Source organism: Lissotriton vulgaris, chromosome 7, assembly GCF_964263255.1.
Source record: "Lissotriton vulgaris chromosome 7, aLisVul1.2, whole genome shotgun sequence".
Taxonomy (NCBI): domain Eukaryota; kingdom Metazoa; phylum Chordata; class Amphibia; order Caudata; family Salamandridae; genus Lissotriton; species Lissotriton vulgaris.
Window position 1 is genome coordinate 1,314,663,090 of NC_141695.1, and position 23,154 is coordinate 1,314,686,243.

Sequence of the window (23,154 nt, forward strand, 5' to 3'; positions counted from 1 at the left end):
TACATAACATGAAACGTTTAATGTTTTAATTTTGTTTTAATAAATACGGCCGGGATGGTCACTCCATCCCACTTCCAAAAACTTCAAGAACTGTTTCCGGTTTTCACTCCTTTGGGGATTGTGTTGAGAGGGGGTGGCGGGTATCTCGGCTATATAGCTAATGGTAACGACTAAATAATCAAGACCAGCTTGACGTTTTAAGTCTTTTATTTTTAAAGTTTCAAAGTTTCAAATCTTTATTAGCTCATTTATTAATTTCAAACATTTTTATTAATCAGTTTTAATCATTAGATTATTGGCTCAAAAGGTCCGGCACTTCAGCATTGCACAGAAATAATGAATTAAAGAAAACATCAACCCTAAACCCTATGTTAAGCTTTCTGACCTGAAAAAGAAATAAAGTTTATTAGGCATTCGAGTCTTACGTGTCCAAAGGAAAACGGACAGCACTTCGCCCTCAGGAAACAGTCAGCCCCGCTCCCCTCAAGAGGCCAAGTTTTTATACCTATTCTTGCTCACTAATCTAACTAAAAATGATATTTTAGCAAAAAGCAGCAACCTAATTGGTTGTCATCCATCAGACCACCAAGAGGCCAACGCATCAGTTCTGGTGACATCATTATGTCATTGTCCATTGACACAAAGCAACAGTGACTTCCCAGAGTTGCAACATTAAACTAAATGTTCATAGTTATTTCCTCCAGGATTTTAGCCAAGCTGCCTCTACACGCTTCCTTGGCCTTGACGCTTTTGCTTTCGGAGCTTGATGCACACATCGTCCATTGTTTGAGACTCTGCACGTTTCCGTGGAAGTTTTTCAATGAAAGCACCATCACTGCCGTGCTCAGCTCCTTTTAATCAGGCCAACCAACTTTCATTAGAACTAGGCCTTAAACCTTTCACTCGAGCTAGTATTTAAACAAACACAAAAAGGTGATTAATTCAAGTAAAATAAACCCTTCTGTTACCCACCCTCCATTGCTAATAATTAACCCATTAGTATATGTCACCTAGCAGAAGCATACAAATAAAGCAGCACATTTAATATCTACCATTCTTCTTAAAGTCCAGCTGGATTCTTTATATATCTGAAAGAGTAAAAAGATAGACGAACAAAACATGGATAAACAGTCACAACATAAGACAAACACATAAGCACACATAATGAAAGCACATGCCTTAAAATGATCAGCTGCTTTAATTGTGACAAAGACAATAGGACGAACAAGACAATATTAATCATGTGTTACAAGACAAACTCGCAAATGCAACATGAGCACATAAATGTTAGTCCCGCGTGTTTGTGAATGTTATTTTACTCTAGGTTGATTTAATAATACAAATCATGCAACAATTCATTAATAAATTAGTTCATGTTACAGAGAATTAACTTCACGAGCCAGAATAAAATGAATTCTGAAACTCGCTCCATCAACTCCCTCATCTGGTGATTTAAAAATCACCAAACAACACCCAAAATTTAGGAAAATTTTGAACCCAATTTAGAGACGTCACACTTTGAATTCTTTCAGTATTAGTCTCCCTAAACCCCTGTTTCTGCTGTTTTCTCAACACTTTGAAACTGAGCCCTTCGCATCTCTTCTAACTCATATTCCTTCTCTTGTTCCTTCCTGACTTTGTAAATCCTCCTCTTTTCTCTCTGATGCTTCTTCCTCTTGTGAATCATGCAACTAATTTTTAGCAGCAATATCACTATAATGATGACAATTACTGGATAGAGCACTTTGCCAATGATGGAGCCACCAATTTCCGAAAACCTTTCTTTTATTGCCTCCATTCTTTTGCCTAAACGTTCAGTGAAGCTTTCTTCCTCCAGGGGTTCTATTTCTTCGTGAAATTCTGTGATATTTTTAATAAGCGACTCTATATTCCGACTCTTGTCAGGAATATAAGTACAACAATGCTGGACATGCAAGACCCCACAGACTCCTCCCTCTTTTGCAAGCAGAATGTCTAATGCAAGACGATTCTGCATAACCATGCTTCTGGTAGCAACAAGTTCTGTATTGACTAATTGAAAACCACTTGCAGTATCTGTTGACAATCTATCTACAATTGTAGAAACCTTTCTGATTTTGAGTGAATTCATGGTAATTCCCACCATAGGAATAACAGCATCAAAGATGTCTCCCAGGACTTCTGTAAAACTTTCTCTTTTGTACCTATTCAGGTGATTTCCAAATTCAAAAGTACCTCTTTCATTTCTGTCAACATGAAATATTTTTGGAAAAACTAATCCAGGATAACATGTCCCATACGAATGGTCTGGGAGGCTAAAATATGCCTTATTGCCACAAATAAAATAAATTCCAGGAAAAATTGGATCCTTTCCACCTTTAAATCCCCATCCCCCTATGATACGATAAGTATCCTCACATTGACTAGCACCCACAAAAAAGTTATCATAAAGTGTGTTATCTCTTCTAATGCAAAATTTACCACTAACTGGTTCATCTATATGAATAGCTGCATTTGTGTTAACACCGTTTAATTTAGCATCCTCCATTTGCCAGTACTTTGACTTAGCATGTTTAAGCATCTCATTTCTCTTGTAAACAGCCCTTCTCTCCTCAACCATGTTCAAGAAAGTCTTTTCTTCTGCTCTCATTTTGCATGTTAAATTATTTCTATAAGCATACTCGTAATTAAGTTCATTAGTAACTAAAAAGAATTCCCTCATCTGTTTCGCAGGTTTCACTTTGTTTAAGCTATTTACAACTTTGAGATTTGCAAAAACCTCATCAAAATCTGAGTAATAGTACTCCAGACGACCAGTTTGATAAAACAGGCTAGCAATTACACTGCAAGTAATGCCATAAGTGAGTGGTAACATGTTATAAGTAACCCCCTCTGAAACAGAAGCAGGCAGCTTCACACAGACATAACAATCTTTAACATTCATTACTTTAACATATTCAGACAGAAGCCTTGAAAATGAATTGCTAGAGAAATGTCCAACAGATCTATCTTGAAGGATCTCTGGATTATGCTCAATAACTCTGCTAGACTTGCCAGCATGTTTCTCATGTTTAGTTTCTACCTTACTCTTTATGTTAGTCTTAAGTTTCTGTTTATCAATACCAAAAGGGTACACTACAGCTAATATTAACCAAACTAAAATTAATAAAACCACACAAATTGAAGACATTTTGCAACATCTTCTCAAGATTGAACACCTTGAAGTATCTGAATTAGGCATTTTGAAAAACGATCAAAATTGAAAAACAAAAATTTAAAATAATGTAAGTTAACGTGTAAAACTGTAAGTATAAAACTAAACTAGTGTAAAACTAAACTATATTATATCCCCCTTTTAAATTTTTTTTTTCTTAAAAGAAACCCTAAACAGCTTTTCTTCGACCTTGCGTCACATGAATATGTGCTTTCCAGCTAAACACAATTTCTTTGACCTAAAGTCACCTAACACATTTTCTGTAGCCTTATGTCAGGAATCAAAACCCTTATCTAAAATTAAGCAACATCAGTCATTGTCACTAGCTTCTTCCAAATCTTCTTGGCTACTGCTTTCCACTTCAACAATTGGTGGGATGATAATGTAAGTCCACTCTGGGGACTTATACTTTTGATTTGGCTTTGTAACTCTTTTTGTCTTACGAGTAATTACTTCTATTTTCTTGTTTTCGTTTTTCTTATCAGAGTCACCTCCCTGACTAGATACTTTGTTGATCTGCTCTTTTGATTTCTTCACCAGTTTGAATTTCAAATTATCTTCAGGCCAAATATCTCCTTTCCTCAGGATTTTCTTTTTTGGCATGTTTTCGTTACATTCAGTTTTCCAAGCTCTTTTTCTGAATTTTCTTATTTCAGAATCTTCATCACTTACATCAGTGTCTGTATCTGAGACTTCAAATCTGTACCTAGAAACTTCTTTACTCGGCAGCTTCACTTCATTAGGAACATCGTCATCCTTACAGCTGGTACTTGGTAATTCTTCCTGTTCTTCAGGGATCACCTTTAGCTTCCCAGTTTCAGGTTTCTTGCTCCTACACACAAAGTTACTTCTTTGCCTTTCAATACTCTCCTGGATTAGATTTTCATCTTGCTCAGAATCTTCCGCTCCTGAATCTCCCTTTTCTTTTTGAGATTCTTTTTCTAGCAAGTCTTCATCAACACCTTGATCTCCAGTTTCGATACCCAGATCTTCTTCATTCAAGTTCTTATTCTCATCTAGATTTTCTTGATGTTGATTTTCTTGCTGATCTTCAGACTCGGGATCTTCTGGATCTCCTTCTGAATCTGAATCAGTTGTTGCTTCACTATCCTCATCAGAATTCTCAGGAGGTGGTACACGAATTGTATGGTTCGCATGCACCCACCTTTTCAATCCCTAACACTTGACTGCATTTGTTGTGACCAAAATGACTTGTCTTGCTTTCTGCCACCTTGGTACTAAACAATTTCTTCTTCGATGAACTTTAGTCCTCACCCAATCTCCAGGCAACAAATCATGAGCTTGTTCTTTCTCCTTTGTAATTACATCTGTTTCCACCTGATGAAATACAGAATTAACTACATCAGAAAGATTCTGACAGTATTCAATGATTGCACTATCATTAATACTCAATAGTTTGCCAACTGGAACAAATGCTTGCCTTATTACTCTACCCATTACAATATCATGGGGACTAAGGCCTGTCTTTTTCTCTGGAGTGCTTCTCAAAGACATCAGAACAAGTGGAAGAGCATCTGTCCACTTCACTCCTGTGGCTAGACACATTTTTGAAATCCTGTTTTTGATAGTTCCATTTATCTGTTCAACAACACCTGATGCTTCTGGTCTGTATGCACAATGCAGCTTTTGCTCAATGTTTAAAGCTTCACAAATTAATTTAATCAATCTGTTTTCAAAATGGGTTCCGCAATCACTTTCAATGGTTACTGGAAATCCGTACCTAGGTATGATCTCCCTCAAAAGCAATTTTGCCACAGTAACTGAGTCATTGTGATGAGTTGGGAAAGCTTCCACCCATCTTAAAAACAGGCAAACAAACACAAGCACATATTTTAACCTGTTGTGCATCGGCATCTCAATGAAATCCATCTGCAATCTGGTAAATGGACCACCCTCCCGTCCTATGGTTCCCATGCTTACAACAGTTTTCCTATTTGGATTCATCTGTTGACAGGTCAAACATCTTTGGCAAAGTGACTCTGCAATGATTCTAAATTTTGGACTGAACCATGTTTCTCTGAATAGTCTGATCATTGAATCTCTCCCTAAATGCCCTGGACCATGGTACATCCGTGCCATGTCAGCAATCATGCAGTTTGGCATTACAGGCCTTCCATCTTTGTAAACCCAAACTCCATCTTCCTCACGCTGTCTGCATTCTGCTTTTAACCATGTGTTTTTCTCTTCATCTTCTGCCTCATCTTGTAATTCTTTTACCTCCTGCCATGTTTCAACTACAGAAATTAGCATGAGTGAATTCAACATGTGACTTTTGTCTTTTTCCCGATTGATTGAATAATTGTTTTTTGCGCAGTACTTTGCGATCTCTTCCGCATAAGCGTTGCCTTTAGTGATGTAATATTCTCCCTTCCTGTGAGCAGCACACTTGACAACAGCAATTTGCTCTGGTAACTGAATGCCATCGATCAATCTCTTGATCAATTACGCATTTCTGATTGGCGTACCCGCAGAGGTCAAATAACCTCTTTGAGACCATAACTGTCCATAGTCATGAACTACGCCATATCCCTACTGACTATCAGTCACTATGGTTACCTTTTTGCCAGCTGCTTTTTCACAAGCTCGAATTAGACCAATTAGCTCTGCAATCTGAGCAGAACGAATTCCATCAAGTGGTGAACCCTCAACAAAATCTGAGACTGTACACACTGAATATGCTGCTCTCAGAATCCCTTCATCAGTTCTCAAGCAGGAACCATCCACAAAATACACCAGATCAGATTCAGGTAAAGGAACATCTTTTATGTCCTATCGTAGTTTTGTACAGTAATCTACAACATCCAGGCATTCATGATCAATTTCATTTTCATTATTTACCTCAGTAACAACTCCATCTGGCAATAATGTGGAAGGATTTAGGTTCACACATCTTGCAATTGAAACATTATCTGATCCCAGAATTGTTTTCTCATATTTTGTTAATCTGCTTCTCCAAACTCCTGACAGACTCCTGACAGACTCCCATTTAGAGTTAAATTTGGCATCATAGATTTTTCTCTATGTATCTCTGAAAGTTCCGAATAAAATCTCTCAGCCACCTTTTGAATTTCTGCATTTAATGGAACTGTCAGAGCAGACTGTCTATTTTCCCCTTGCTCGAAAACTGGTACGACAGGACCAATAGTTACTGGTACTGTCACTGCTTCCATGCTTTTTGTCTATTGTTGAATCAAATCTTCCTTCGCTTTATTATAACTAGAAATTTCTGGCATGTCAGCAAGTATTCTTTCCTGACTTCTCACAAAATTATTTTCCTGTTGAGGAAATCTATTTTCTCCAGGTGTACTACAATCATTTATCGACCCTACTCTTTCAGGTAATTTTAAAAATCTGGGAGAACCTTCCTCAGCTTCCCTAGGAGGTGCACTTGGAGAAGTTCCTGTAGAAACTCTCGGGGTAGATTGAGAATCTACTTGATAAGGTGGTGGTTTGCGTTTAGTAGCATAAATGTCTTCTAAAACTTCATCATCTAATTCCTCATCAAATCTCTTTTGAGCTTTCTTTTGTTCTAGATCCTCAGTAATCATTATTCTTACTGGATATAGACCATCATACATGTCTGCTTTTCTCCAGCGTCTCACTTTGTCTTCATGTGTTTCTCTATTTAGGATATACTTTGAATTTCTAGGTGCTAAGCATTTGCTTTCACGCTCAAGTTCCATATTCTCAACTTCCCATTCAACCAATGCCTCAAATTGTGTAGGTCTAGGCTTCGGCACAAGTTCCATCATTTTTCCTCTCAAGTTTCTCAAAACTTTCATATTAAATGATCCATCTTCCGGCCAGGCTAATACGCCATCATTTTTAGTGTAATGCATCCAAATGTCAAACCAAATTACAGTATGATAGCCATATTCGCCTTCCATATAGGCACTTATGAAGTAATTTACCACCACGCGTTTCAATTTTCTTGTCAGGTTTAAATACATTTTTCATTTTCTGAAACCATGAAGGCTTCTTTATCTCGCTATCGTTCCAATAACTCATGTTTTAAATCAAAATCGTTTATTCCGAAAGCTTCGAAATGTTCTCTTGGTGATCCGCTATTCCAGCCAATCCGTGCGCGAAAGACACCAACAAGCCAATCAGGTTAAGCCACGTCACCACCTTGCTCGTCCAATAGAAATACAGTATTCAGAACTGACCAATCTGGTACCAGCTCGTCACTGCCACGTGAGCCAATCAATGCGCTTACTGTGACGTGTGTTAGCCAATCACAGCGCGAACCGAAATGACGTACACTGCCGCTGCAGTTTCCCTGCGTGTTAATCCGTAAACTCACCCCTCATCCACAAAAAATTTGCACGCACAATTTTAAATAATACTTTCCAAAGAATTTTAATTAGTAACCACAAAGAAACTAACCACTTGACGGTTTCGCGAATAAGGTGATAGTTTTACAAACATTCAGAACTCTCTCCGCATAAAATAGACGACGCTATTTCTATACGATCATTCGCGCATTCATACGAAAACCCTAATCATACACACACGAAATCTTGGCAGGACTTGAACCAACCACAGAAAACGTCAAACGTTAATAAGAATAGACGACGCTATCTCACCCTTCTCTCAAGCTTGGATAAATCCTATTACTCTTTTCACAAAAAGTTTTAAAACAGGCTCACCAGGTCCCTATGCTTAATGCTACGATTTCATAGACAATCCTCACTATTACATTCAACCAGTCACATCTAAGGTCCCTAAACTTGTGTTGTACGTCCACAACATGTGATATATTCTATACCACAATTTTGAAACAGAACAAATGCACTGTGTAACTCTTCTAGTCACACTACTCTTTGCCGGCAAATAACCAGGAATTTTTCACACTGCTGGAAAAAATCCTTTTGACCACATGCAACAAGTGAACAAACCTAACAACATATTTTAGACATGTATCCTATGTAATTTACATGTAACATGTATGTTACCATAGCAACCATCCTCTGCTACCAAATGAATTGATCCAGCGTCACTATAGAAATTCTGTCATACATGCGTCACCATTCACTACCTAATACTCATCATACTAATCAATACCAAGGCCCATACAACTTATGACAGAAAATCATGAAGCTGAATCATGTGGCCTAATTAATCATACTATGAAACTCATATGAACATTATTTACAACTGCAGTATAACATTTATATTCATAAATAATCAAGAAACATTTAAATTAGACCACTGAGGCCAATGGAATGGAATTAGCTAATGGTAACGACTAAATAATCAAGACCAGCTTGACGTTTTAAGTCTTTTATTTTTAAAGTTTCAAAGTTTCAAATTTTTATTAGCTCATTTATTAATTTCAAACATTTTTATTAATCAGTTTTAATCATTAGATTATTGTCTCAAAAGGTCCGGCACTTCAACATTGCACAGAAATAATGAATTAAAGAAAACATCAACCCTAAACCCTATGTTAAGCTTTCTGACCTGAAAAAGAAATAAAGTTTATTAGGCATTCGAGTCTTACGTGTCCAAAGGAAAACGGACAGCACTTTGCCCTCAGGAAACAGTCAGCCCCGCTCCCCTCAAGAGGCCAAGTTTTTATACCTATTCTTGCTCACTAATCTAACTAAAAATGATATTTTAGCAAAAAGCAGCAACCTAATTGGTGGTCATCCATCAAACCACCGAGAGGCCAACGCATCAGTTCTGGTGACATCATTATGTCATTGTCCATTGACACGAAGCAACACTGACTTCCCAGAGTTGCAACATTAAACTAAATGTTCATAGTTATTTCCTCCAGGATTTTAGCCAAGCTGCCTCTACACGCTTCCTTGGCCTTGACGCTTTTGCTTTCGGAGCTTGATGCACACATCGTCCATTATTTGAGCCTCTGCACGTTTCCGTGGAAGTTTTTCAATGAAAGCACCATCACTGCCGTGCTCAGCTCCTTTTAATCAGGCCAACCAACTTTCATTAGAACTAGGCCTCAAACCTTTCACTCGAGCTAGTATTTAAACAAACACAAAAAGGTGATTAATTCAAGTAAAATAAACCCTTCTGTTACCCACCCTCCATTGCTAATAATTAACCCATTAGTATATGTCACCTAGCAGAAGCATACAAATAAAGCAGCACATTAAATATCTACCATTCTTCTTAAAGTCCAGCTGGATTCTTTATATATCTGAAAGAGTAAAAAGATAGACGAACAAAACATGGATAAACAGTCACAACATAAGACAAACACATAAGCACACATAATGAAAGCACATGCCTTAAAATGATCAGCTGCATTAATTGTGACAAAGACAATAAGACGAACAAGACAATATTAATCATGTGTTACAAGACAAACTCGCAAATGCAACATGAGCACATAAATGTTAGTCCCGCGTGCTTGTGAATGCAATTTTACTCTAGGTTGATTTAATGATACAAATCATGCAACAATTCATTAATAAATTAGTTCATGTTACAGTGAATTAACTTCACGAGCCAGAATAAAATGAATTATGAAACTCGCTCCATCACTACAAAATCACCAGCAAGGACCGCACCAACCGACCAGGAGGAGGCATCACCATCGTCAACAAGAACACACTCCGACTGACCAAACGCTCAACCTACTCAACGACATCCATGGAACGCCTCCACTTCCAGATCCAGACCAACCCCAAGACCTCCCTCTGCGGCACCCTTATCTAAAGGCCCCCCAGCCCCGCCCGACATTCACTGACACCATCATAGACCTCATCGCACCCCAGGCTCTCACATCCAATGAGTACATCCTACTCGGGGACCTCAAGTTCCACCTAGACAACCTCTGTGACCAGAAAACTGCCTCCCTATTGGAGAACCTCACCAATATCGGACTCAAGCAGCTAGTGACCGCACTGACCCACACAGCCAGACACATGTTCGACCCGGAAACATCACCTACAGCCACACCACCGAGCTACTCTGGACAGATCACCACTGCGTACACATTGCCTTCACCATGCCCACAATACACCACCGCCCCCATCGCCCCCCATCACAGCTGGAACAAGGTCACCGAAGAACATCCCATCGACCCCCTGGCACAAACACCCCGCCAACGCCAACAGATGCCGACACCTCAGCGTGCAATCTTCACCATTGGATCCCCAATGGCGACGACATTCTGGCACCCCTCATGAAGACACCAAATAAGCAACACTCCAAGAAAGCCAGCTAGTTCACTCCCACCCTCCAAGTTCAGGCGCACCTGCCGATAACTCAAGAGAGATGGAGGAACAAAAAAACGAGAAACCCATGCAACTTTCAAATCCGCTGTCAACGCATACCACCTTCTCCTCAAAGCCAAAAAGAAAACAGTCCTCCAAGAGAGAATAAATGCCAGCGCACACCACAGCAAAGAATTCTTTTCCATCGTCAAGGAGTTTGCCAGGCACAACAGCGAGACTACAGATGTCTCACCCTCCAAAGACCTCTGCAACAAACTGGGCACCTTCTTGCACTTGAAGATCAGGCAGAGCTACAATAGATTTGATTCCCAAGACCGTGCCACTACGCCCTCCACCACAGCAAGCAACCACACCCCACCCAACAAATCGTGCTCAACTGGACTCTGCTCACCACAGCCGACACACTCAAGACCGGGAAGAGCATTCACTAAGGAACCCCATTGGATCCTTGCCCGTACCACATCTTCCACAAAGCAGTCGCCTCCATTACCCCTAGCTTTGCTGCACCATCAACTGCTCCATTGAAGCCACCAACTAGCCAGACAACTGAAAATATGCCAAGATCAAACCCCTGCTGAAGAAACCGTCTGCCCACCATATAGACCTCAAGAACTTCAGACGCACCTAGGCCCATGGAGATCTGAGTAACTGCTTCACTGTGTGGAGCTGGATACAATGATGTTCCACCGGAAAATCATTGTATCCAGCTCCACACCGTGAAGCAGTTACTCAGATCTCCAGGACGCCTAGGACGCACCTGGCAAGCGCCAACGTGACTTTATATCCAGAGTCATGAAAAGTGGTAGATTTCCAACCCTCCCTATCACTCTACTTAGTTGCATTACCCGTTTAGGACGTAACCGGGTCGGAATTATCACCGGTTTGCCGCCTCCACAGACCCTCAATTCAAACCGACAGCCCTGAAGAGTCACAACTAACCACGTTGTGACAAAGCACATGTCGGCTGGTTTATTTCTCTTTCTGTACTGATCAAGATTAACTTATTAATGTATTTGCTTGAAAACCGAGATATCATCTGTCATTATTTGTTCAGTAACCCACTTGGTGTACCTATGCTTGTTGCGGGCACAGGCTGATACTGGACCTTCCACCCTTCGGAGTGGTAAATAGTGCCCGATTGATCAATTGATCACTCTCCCTCCTTTTGATGATTACTTTTGCACGGTGCAAACCGTGGGAGTACCTTCTTGGCGGGTAAGACTTGTTCTATCCCCCACCCTGTGACCTCTCTACCATATTGGTTAGTCACAACCCACTTCCCACACTGGGCAGTGTTACTTTCACTTTCTTTTCTGTTCTCCTGTGGAGGACCCCCTTCTCCTGGAACACTACTTCCGTGACCCCGAAAATATGGATGGTCAGGGGTTGAGTTTCGGTGAGGAAGATGCAGCAGCAATTATGAGAACACCATCCCTTCTTGGCATAGATATAGAACCAGCCACAGGGAGCAATACAGCGGAATGGCAATCTTTGTCAGATCTCAAACGAGAGTGGATTAGAATCACAATACATGGGGCAATGATGGCTGAATATTTTAAAGCCAAAATTGCTCCCAATGGCTTGATTGTTAAAAACTTTCCCAGAATTTTCTGGGAGGATGGACATTTTAAGATTGAATGGTCGCAGATTTCATGGAAGTGCACCCATGATCTCCTCATCCTTATCGTGAACACTGCTAAACGCCTAGCAGATGAACTTCTAGTCCGCATTCAAGCAGCTGAGACTGCTTTAAAAACAGCGGCTCCAAATCCAGGTTTTAAAACAAAACTGGCGGAACTCAATAAAGAAATGGCGGAACACAAAGAATACCTAATGAACCAGAAAGTGATTAAATTACAAAAGGATATCAAAAGGTTTTCAAAGGAAAAAGTATACCCTTATTTAAAGGATGATTATGTCCCCCCGGGAACAAATTACAACTCGGACTCGAGTGCTACTTCCTCTAGAAGGGGATCCAGCAGTGGATCTGAAAGTAGCGGGGAATATGGCCTTCCCCAGATGCAACCAAGGGGTAAAAGAGGCAGGGGACGTGGACAACAGAGTTTCCAGAGTATTCCACACCAAGGGCACCCCATGGGTCCTCCCATCTGGCAATATCCACAATTCCCTCATTTCCAACCACCCTTTGCCCCGCAATATCCAGCTTTTTATGCCCCCCAAGGTTCCACACGCCCCCCTTTTTTAGGCAGAGGCTGGGGCAGAGGGCGAGGGCGAAAGCGAGGCAACATCCTAGAGAAGAAATTACAGTGGGAGGATACACGCCCCCAGGGAATGGACACGAGGAACACAAACCGGTCGGGACAAAAATAAGCCTGGTGGTAAATCTGTCAGACCGACCCCTGACAGAGAGAGAGGAACACGTTTTACAAAAAGAACTGGGCTTTGTACCAACTCCAAAAACTGACCTCTTCCAGCAAACTAGGGAAATCCAATCATTTTTTCGGAAAATTAGATTGAAGGCCTTTTTTGAGGGCAGGCCCAGTGATCGAATGGAAGATTCTGGCCTACATAACCCTTCAACCTTTACACCCCACAATGGGATGATTCCGGATGAAGTCCTTACCTACGAACAAGCCGTACTAAAAGACATCAAAACACTAGACCGGCAGGGAAAGCACTCCAATATTTCTCGGAATGAGATAAATATTCTCAAATCACTAGCGGAAGATCCCCTGATTACTATCAAACAGGCGGACAAGGGTGGCGCTACAGTCCTCATGAACACTGTGGACTATGATCTGGAATGCACAAGGCAACTAAACGATAGACGCTATTACACACCTATCCCTGGTGACCCAACAGCTCGTCTACAAACCATAATTACGGGCCTGGTGGACAGTGCAGAATGTGAAGAGTGGATCAGTAAAAAAGAGGCAGAATTCCTGATGAAAAAAGATCCCAGGGTCCCCTACTTTTACATCCTCCCGAAGATACATAAACAAACCAGACCGGTTCCAGGGCGACCGATCGTCTCGGGGATCGACTCCGTCTTGGAACCACTTTCACAATTTTGTGATCATTTCTTGCAACCCCTGGTTAGACGCATTCCCTCATTCATTCAAGACACGGCAGATGTATTGCGCCTACTGGACACTATCCAGGACACCGGGCAGATCAATCTCTTGATAACTCTCGATGTGGAGGCCCTCTATACAAATATTCCTCAGAGGGCCACACTAGAAGTAATAGAGGAAAGACTCAGGCTTGAAACCTGGAATTCAAACACCCCACCTGCATTCATTATGGAATGTGCCACTTTAGCACTTACTGAGAATTACTTCGAATTCAAGGGGCACTATTACCATCAAACCCAAGGTACATCGATGGGCAGTACTTTTGCCCCTTCAGTGGCATGCCTTTACATGGCAGAATTTGAAGACAGACATATACACCAACAGTCCAACCCCTTCCTTGACAACATCAAGATGTGGAGGCGGTTTATAGACGATATTTTGATCTTGTGGACTGGACCACCGACCTCACATGAGGCCTTTTTCGAATGGGTGAACACCCTTAACCCCTATCTACACTTTACAATGTCTGCTTCACCTACGGAAATTGCATTCCTTGATTTAACTATAAAACTACAAGAGGGATCACTCAGCACCACCATGTATAGAAAGCCTACCGACCGGAACAGCTTGCTCCACTATACGAGCCATCACCCAAAAGCCTTACGCTCCAATCTGCCCTTCGGACAATTTCTCCGTATTCGGCGAAATTGCAGTGATCTTACTGACTACAAGAAAGAGTCATCAATCCTATCCAGGATTCTACTGGACAGAGGTTACCCGAGGAGGGAGGTCTCAAAAGCACAAAAATGAGCCAGACACAACCATCGAGAGGCTTTACTAGAAAAACGGGAGGTAATACCTGTCGAGAATCAACCGATTACCTGTGTTACAACTTTTACCCCCGTGTCTAATAAAATCAAAAATGTGATCAAACGCCACTGGGGCATTTGAATACAGGCAACCTTAGTCTAGAACAACCAAGGTTTGCGTTCAAAAGATCGCAGAATGTAAAAGATATCTTGATCAGTACAAGACCGAAAACAACCAAGAAGGGTACTCAACAAACCTTGTGGCATCTTCCTCCCGTCAAGGGTCACTATCCATGTGGCTCCTGTGGGGTGTGTACATATACATCAATACACAAAACGATACAACTCTCTGATACTTTCAACTGGGAACTTAGGGGCCACACTAATCGTAACACCTCCCATTGTATCTACATGTTGTTATGCCCTTGCGGATTACAGTATATTGGAATGACGACACGCCCAATCAAAACCCGCATCATCGAACACCGCAGTAATTTCCGCTGCAAGAAAACACACACCAAGATGTGTAAACACTATGTGGACTCCAACCACAGCGCAGACTCACTGAAATGGGTTGTGTTAGAATCCAGCCCAAATTGTCCCAAACAAGCCCTATTTCGGAAAGAACAAAGGTGGGTCCACCGCCTATCTTCCGACAGTCGAGGCCTCAATGAGGATATCCCTTGGCACTCCCTTTAGGCCAGCCACCGCCTGTCACATACATTCCACATTAAATTAAGAAACTGAAACCTGTTGTCAATTTTTGCCTTTCACCCGTTTTACTTGCTCTACTAACACTAACAAGTGTACCTTCTACTTGCCAAAAATACGTTACTGGTCTTTATTGATAAAGTAGATCATCTCCGAAGACCAATACCAAACATTCTAACTGCCCACTTTTTACACCCAACGTACCCATTCTGTAATGGCCGCCTTCCTAACCAGGCGAACCACGTGACCTTAATACAGGGGGCGGGGACGGGCGCAGCGCCCTGACGCTCACAACTACAAATAGTGAGCGCCACGGAGCTCCACTATCTATCCGAGCTCAGCGGCGATGGGTAGGTGAATCCGTGAGGACATGGGAAGTATGAGGTAAGGTGCATCCCTGTAGCACAGTACGGGGGGTCCCAGCAATTACGCCCAGCTATAGTTGATCCCGACCCTCTAAAAGGCATCGACTACTTTAACTGTAGCCTCGTTTTTTACATTCTATACGTCTCCCTCTAGCCATACTTGAAGGTTCAACCCCGATGTACCAACCCGCCGAACGTTCATGGGGCATTTAATCCCTGACCATTAGGTGAGTCAGGCGGTAGTCTGTAATGTTATTATACACATGAAGGTAGCACTTTTTGAACATCATCTGGCCACACAATAAGAAAGATATGGTGTCTCGTGCGAGACTGCTGCTGTTTTTATACCATTGCTTTTAATATGAAGCACCCTTTTCACTTACACAGTGTGTGTGTGATGGTTACACTGCACGCTGCAACAACACAGTCACGTTATTCTGATGCTAGTTGTAATTCACTACCACTAGCATGACACACTGTGTTCTTGTGCTGGCCCTGACCATGTATGCTTTCTGGTGGAAACAAAATGCTATTAACTCTGTATTTTTTATTCCCCGTTTAGGCATAGGATAAAGCCACAGAGGTAAACTACACCCACACCACACACATGACACTAGCATGTTGTTGTTTTAATGTAGTTTGTATCATTTATAGGTCCTGATGAATCGCGGGCCAATTGCCACACGCGAGAAACATGTCGACCAAATCCTTCTCTAATCTCATCTAGGGCCACTATACCTAACTGTTTGGCACCTAGCGAGTTAGATTCACGTTTTTAATTGCAGTGGGGGACCCCCAGAATAAAGTTGTTTCCGGTACCCCCCACTTCATTTTAAATCACTCCTCTAGGCAACTTGCTACTCTACCCACATACCCGCACTTCACCATAAGGCAGTTGGATACAAAAGATCTCCGCCAAAGAGCCCCTCTCAGAGGTGAGCCCGTCGGGGATTGCACCGCCTCCCCAACGAGGAGCAACGCCTATGATGAAGCATGACACCCATATGGGTGTGTGAGGCAAATACATCCAACAAAATGGATGCCCAAAGGTGTTCTATCTACACCTCCGGTCATGCCAGATACACTTAAATCCCCCCCCCCTTTTTCCCAAGGAACAGTTCAGCAACCCACTTGGTGTACCTATTATTTCTTCAAGAACATTGTTTAAAGAAATGTGGTTTTGACACTTAAACCTACCATACACAGACGTGTGCACAGGACTTTTTTCATATTGTATGTGTGGGTCTTGACCCATACTCTAGTAGGGGTTGTTTTTGTTGGGTTTGTTCTTTCCTAACCTGTCTGCACTGTACATTCACTGGCTACAATATAGACTTTCACACGTATGTGCTAGAGCGCCATCACTTCCTGCGATTAATCTAAACCCATCACCAATACTCCTCTGGAACTCATGTTTGATCATTTTACTTCCTCACACCACTAGGTATTTTTATTTTTATTGGGAAGACTCCTGAAGCATGCAGCTGTTTTTCTTTTTGGAGTGCCCCGCTGTCACAGGTTTTTTACACTTCAGTAACACTGCAGCAATATCAGGTCTTCCATGCCTCAATAAATGATGCCAGTCTTCCATGATCTGCTTCTTCAGTTTATTACACCTCACCTCCTTCACTATCCCCCTTCGCTGGATAGTGTCTTTCTCATTCAGGGATACCTCTAATGCACCACCTAAGCAGTAATTCAACTCTTTCCTTAAAAACAGGGCCCATGCAGCTTCTTCTGGTGACTTGTAGAGCTGCAAGGTTTCTGGTTCTGAACCTGTTAGAAGGGAGTTGGTTAACAAAATTCCAACCCTGGAACACAGCAGGTTTTTATGGGACTCGGTTTATTTCACGAGTCAAGCTCTGGGACCATTTTTTAGCACTTTGCCTATTTTTCCAGATTGATTCTGAAACTATCTGTGTCCCCTGGTGTCAACAGGAAGACGAGATGGAGTTGGGAGTCACCTGCCACGGAAATCCCATAACAAGGCTGCAAAAGAAGAAACTAGCTCAGATAAATACCTGTTTGTCTGTTGGTGGTAGCCCTTCCAGAGAACAATAGAAAATTCAGAGGGCTTTGCCTACACTTCAAAGGATTCCCCCTCTGTCTCCTCTCCTCCACTTCCTAGACTCTGGCCCACTGTAAACAACCTCTGGAATGTTCTGGAGGAGCTAACAATTTGTATTGCAGCATTTAACTCTCTCTAACTACCTCTTGAGTACCATTTGGGTTCTGAAAAAAAATTTATTACATGTAAAACCACATCTAACAAACACACTTCACACACAACCACTACACAAAGACATTTCACATATACACGCATCATCCCTGTCCCACATGGATATAGCAAAGAAACTAGATGTAGGGAACTAGCAGACCAATCTGCAAATACAGTAGAGTTCAGTAGGCGACTCTCCCAGGTCAGTGACAGGTAAAAATGCCATGACTGCCACTATGTGTCTCTGCCACCATTACCAGTTGTCAGCAGCGTGATCAGCTGACAGTAGACACACTCAGAAAAAGGTGATTGCACACAGTGTGCCTGTACAGACCAAGGAGCCCCACTCTGGGTCACGTTCTATGTCACATAGTCTTCAGTGCACAATGTGATTGTTGTACGTACTGAGCATAAAAATCCAAAACGCTTCAGAACTTGCTAGGGTGCAAGGGGCGCACGCACTCCAGAGCTATGCCGGGGACCTTTTCTGTCCCAATATCAGTACTGAAATAGGCCATTTACCTTCCAGTAGAAGAGTACATTAAATGTAAAATTATTTGAATGATATATAATGCAGCAGGCGGGAGAGGCCTAGAAATGGTTGTATGACAGAACAACATATGCCTATACAACGTGGTCTCAACCACAATCACGTCTTAACCACGCATGCCTTTACCACACATGGCTTTACTATTCAGTTCATTGTAAAGTCATGATTGGTTAAGGCATATGTGTGGTACGCATCAGAACCCAGACCCTCCTTCCCCCGGCCCTGAGCCCTAAAACCCAGCCCCCAGCCCTGCACCACACCGACCCCAGTCCTAAAATCTGTCCCCCCCCGCCCTGAGCCCTAAAAGCCAGTCCCCAGCCCTACTTACCAAGCCGCGTCCCAGTCCTTCCTGTCCTGATCCTTTCTGTTCCTCTCCCCACCCATCTGATAAGAATAAAGTGCGCTGACTTCCTTAAGGGGACAAAATACAGTGGGGGACACCCTTTTTATAGAAAATGGAATGGGTTTGTGGTTAGTTGCAGCCACAGAAGAGCACAGGACGGTCGTGGGAATCAGCCCTGAGGAAAACAGACAAAGAACCCTGGGCAAACTGCAAATCAGGGAAACCACTAATACTTTGTGTAAATAAGCTGTACTAGAAGAGAAGGTCAAACTTCACAAAGTCTGTCTTAATCCAGAGTAATGAAAAGGGGGCAATGAAAATCCTGTCCAAATCCTCAGTTTCAATATTAATATTAACATTGAGGAAGGAATACTTGGGATGGTGGACTGTTTATAATAAAAGACCACAGAGATCTCAAATGGGAAATTGAATTACCATTAGACTCAAATTCAGTTGGCAAAAATTAACACCAACTGTTGATGTGGAAATATAAGAATACTAATCTGGGGAAAAGGATTAAACCCAAGATTTATTTTTCAAGTAAACCTAGCGGCAGAAAATCCCATAGGTCACTGCAACTGCAATTCTAAGGCAATTAAGACGAGTTGCGAAATAAACACACATAGGCACGCAAATTGTTTTTAAATAATAAATTATTGTCCTGAAGAAGGTGACCAACGTTTTCACCGAAACGCCGCGTCGACAGTTTTTCACTATTTACAATTGTTTTCTTTATATTATGTATTGCAATGTTTTAATAAATTGTAGGATGTTTTTAATGAAATATTGAAGAAAAGATGCTAGATCCTTTGATAAATTAAAACTCAAATATAAAATGTACTTCTTTATTAATCTTGCCATCATTGCGCTCTGTCCACCCTATGGATATATATATAGACCGTATTTTTAAGAGAGATAGTACTTATGATATATATATGTAAATGTGTTAATTTGTCTGGACTCCAAATCTGACTGAATACACTGGCCACTATAAAAGGAAGGTTGAATAGCTAAATTGCCCGATAAAGTCTTATATTTTTTAAACAAGGAAAAGGGACCGTTATATTTGCTGACTTCCTTAAGCACGCATATGCGTGGTTAAGACATATGCGTGGTTTAGCCCGCGTTGTTAATGCTGTTTCCCCCAGAAATGTGTTTCAAGCACCATTCCCCCACTGACTCCACAGGAATTTTCTCTCAACTGAGCAATGTTTTCTCCAAGTTGTTTTGAAAAGCCCGAAGATGAGGTTGCCCATTAAGTGTATGTTCAGTGGGCTTATATACTCCCTGCCTCTGTCCATACTGGAAGCTGAGCCCTACCTGCTCTTCTCTTAAAAGATTACATACTGTTTATTTCCTGTAGTCTGTTCATCCTACTTTGTTTTTCTTCTGGAGTGTAGTTTGCTGAACATTGTCTCAAGCACCATAAAGCCTAATAGTAAGCTCATGTTGTTTAAATATGATAAATTCAATGAAATACAAAAAAAATAATAAATTAGACTAGGCGTAGCAGTGGCATAATTAAATGGTGTAAGCAATGGCCTCAGGGACAGGTAGCTTAAATTATGACTTTTCTCTAAGCTGTTATAGAGGCCTGCTTTTGTTTCTGGGGAGAATGCTACCAAATAGAAGTATTTTTTCTAAATATAACCATGTTCATATTTGACTCAAAACAACTGATTCATACTATAGTTGTATATTTCACGGGTGGGGGAACAACCTGTTGCCCATTTTTCTAGGCTGATTAAGGAATCTAAAAAAGTGGGTTTGGCACAGCAAGTTTCCAAAAGCTACATTTGCGCAAGTCCATAACTTTTTGCAGAAACCCATACTCTGAGCTATTGAACACAAACGACATGGAAAGCTAAATATGGTGTGGATTGGGGCTCTCGCCTTTTCTTGGCTGATTTCCTTGTACTACTTTGCTGATCGTGTCTAAATAGTTTTTTTTAACCATTCTAGCTCCCAATTATTGGCCTGTGTACTTACGGGAGGTTGAACTGCAGTTGATTGGACGGAAGCGCTGTAACTGCCTTTATGGCCTGGCCAACTCGACTGATGCCGGTCAACAAACAATACTATGTGCCTTGGACCAGAATGGACAAAACGGGACATGCAAGGTCAGTCTGTGTTTCTTTTTTTACCACAAGAGTGAAGCTTTTGCATTATTTTCCGGTATTTATGTCATCACTCAAAACTCTTCTCTACCTAAAAAGTTCAGTTTTGTAGATTATGGCAGCCCATTAGTAAAAGCATCATAATAGGTATAATTATTGCGGCTCTTGCTGATAAGAGCCTGGCAATTCACTACTTTGTTTTTTCTTGTGTGTGAGAAACCAATCTATGGATAAATAGGGAATTCTAATCACAATGCGGGTCTAACATCTTCAGTTACATCCACTTTGATACACATCACAGAAACAGAAGCCCACAAAGGATCGAACATTCTGCAACTTCTTATGTAAAGTATTGTATGTTTTTTTACATAAATCACGCCATATTGGTGGCCTTTTGAGGAAATGGGATGCTGGCTTTGCCCATTTCCTGGGTTTCTTGGACTAGAGAAAACAGTCAACAGGGAACTGATACGATTTATCAAAGAGAACGCTGTCCTCAACCTGTCCCAATCTGCATTCTGGAGCAACCATAGCACCGAGACCGCCCTACTCGCCGCCACAGGCGACATCCGCAGCCATCGTCCGACAACACAGCCTCAACATCGTATCCGACGCCGACGACACCCAACTCATCCTCGACCTCAACAGAAATCATACCACTGCCAAACTCAACTTCTAGAAAGGAATGCAAGACGTCGCTGTCTGGATGACCAACAGCTGCCTGTAACTCAGCGCTGAGAAGACAGAAGTCCTCATCCTTGGAACCACCCCTTCAGCATGGGACAACCACTGGTGGCTGACTGCCCTCGGAAGCCCACCTACCCCCTCAGACCATGCACAAAACCTTGGCATCGTACTCGACTCATCGCTCACCATGAACCGACAGATCAATGCTGTCACCTCCAGCTGTTTCAACTCTCTCTGCATCCTTCCTGAGACAAGGAAGACAATCACCCACACACTCATCACCAGCAGACTGGACTACAGAAACACACTCTATGACGGCATCAACAAGTCCCTACTCCGCAAACTCCGGACAATACAGAACATCACTCACAGACTCGCCTTCGGCATCCCCAGCACGAACACAGCAGCCAACACCTACGAAGACTCCACTGGCTCCCCGTGGAGAGAGGAGTCACCTTCAAAATCCTCACCCACGCCTACAAATGCCTACACAACATAGGACCCAAATACCTCAACGACAGAATCAACTTTCACGTACCCAAAAGAAATCTCCGATATTCCAACCTCACACTGGCTGAAACCCCACGCATCCACAAAGCCAGAGCAGGTGGACGATCATTCTCTCCCATCGCAGCCAAGACCTGGAACAAGCTACCAGCAGGCATCAGATGCGCCCCCTCCCTGAACACTTACAGAAAGACTCTCAAGACCTGGATCTTTGGCTGAACAGACCTGCGGACCCCCCCACCTCAGCACCTTGAGACCCTCCCGGGTGATTAGCGCGCTTAAAATTCCCATGATTGATTGATTGATTGATTGATAAAAAGCTTGAATTTCCTAGGCCCCTTTAATTGCAAAAGAGATTGGAGAGATTACCAAATGAGTCACATCTACAAAAGCACTAGGTACTTATGGATTTTTTTGAGCTGTCTGTAAATAATGTTCAATAACATTACTATAATCCATCATTAGAGTCTTCACATACTTTCTGGAATTGAGGAGAGTCATGACAGTCAAGTCAAATCAAATTAATTCAGTCATATTAGGGGCGTGGCTTGAAGCGTTAAGATGGCAGTCGCACTCTTAGACTGCTCTGGACCTCTCCAGAATCCGCTCCAGAATCCGCCACCATCGGCAATCAGGCACCCTATTAACTTGCCGCCTGCATCATACTACAACTTGTGCGGACCATCAGAGGCAAAATATTGTAAATTCAGGCGTTAGGGCCTGCCCCGCACCCGGGTGCCCCGGCTACGCTGATCCTAAAATGGTGACACCCACTCCCCGCTCATCGATGCTATAGCCCACATCTGGACAGACGCATGGGGCTGGCGTGGAGAGTGTCCCTAATGCGGATCAGGCCCCACTACTTGGTAGCCCGTGCAGGCCAAATAACAGGTGTGGATCCACAGGACGATCCGGCCCTGCAGGGCCAAGTGAGAAGAGCCCTGAGGTGTGGCCTGAGGCAGGGCCTTCCTTCCCCTGATGGCCCCTCTGAAGCTGAGACATGAGACTCAGCTCACCGCGACTTTTCCCTGTTGGTAGACGAGACGGGACCAAGGGGACCAGAGAAGACCCGTGGACAGGGGTTTCCCCCTCTCCTGATGCTGAAATCCCAGGGACAGGAGGTGGTCTCGGCCGCTGGCCTGGACCACTGGAGACCTGTATGGGGGTCAGACCGCGAGTGCACTGTGATCCCATGAGCCCACCAACGTAACGGTGGTGGGCTCCTGCGGCCTGGTGAGTCTGTGGGCTGCGGCGCATGGGGAGGACCAGGTCTGCCACTGAGCATATCCTTCGGGCCTGAAGCAGCTGCGGTCCCAGTGATCTGCATTCTGGCAGTCCCGCAGCTGGGGTTTTGACCGGGGTGGATCGGCTGCTGCCACCGGGCAGCGGG

The 23,154-nt window shown here is 42.6% G+C and overlaps 1 protein-coding gene across 2 annotated transcripts in view; it reads left to right on the forward strand.

Moving 5' to 3' along the window:
* The window catches only part of LOC147703580 (transmembrane protease serine 9-like), a 1,394,371-nt gene that overhangs the window by 734,842 nt on the left and 636,375 nt on the right, over window positions 1-23,154 (forward strand). For both annotated transcript variants that reach the window (XM_086931925.1, XM_086931926.1), the window contains exon 11: window positions 20,416-20,573. In XM_086931925.1, the coding sequence (XP_086788051.1) occupies window positions 20,416-20,573 (158 nt within the window). The remainder of the gene's footprint in view (window positions 1-20,415; window positions 20,574-23,154) is intronic.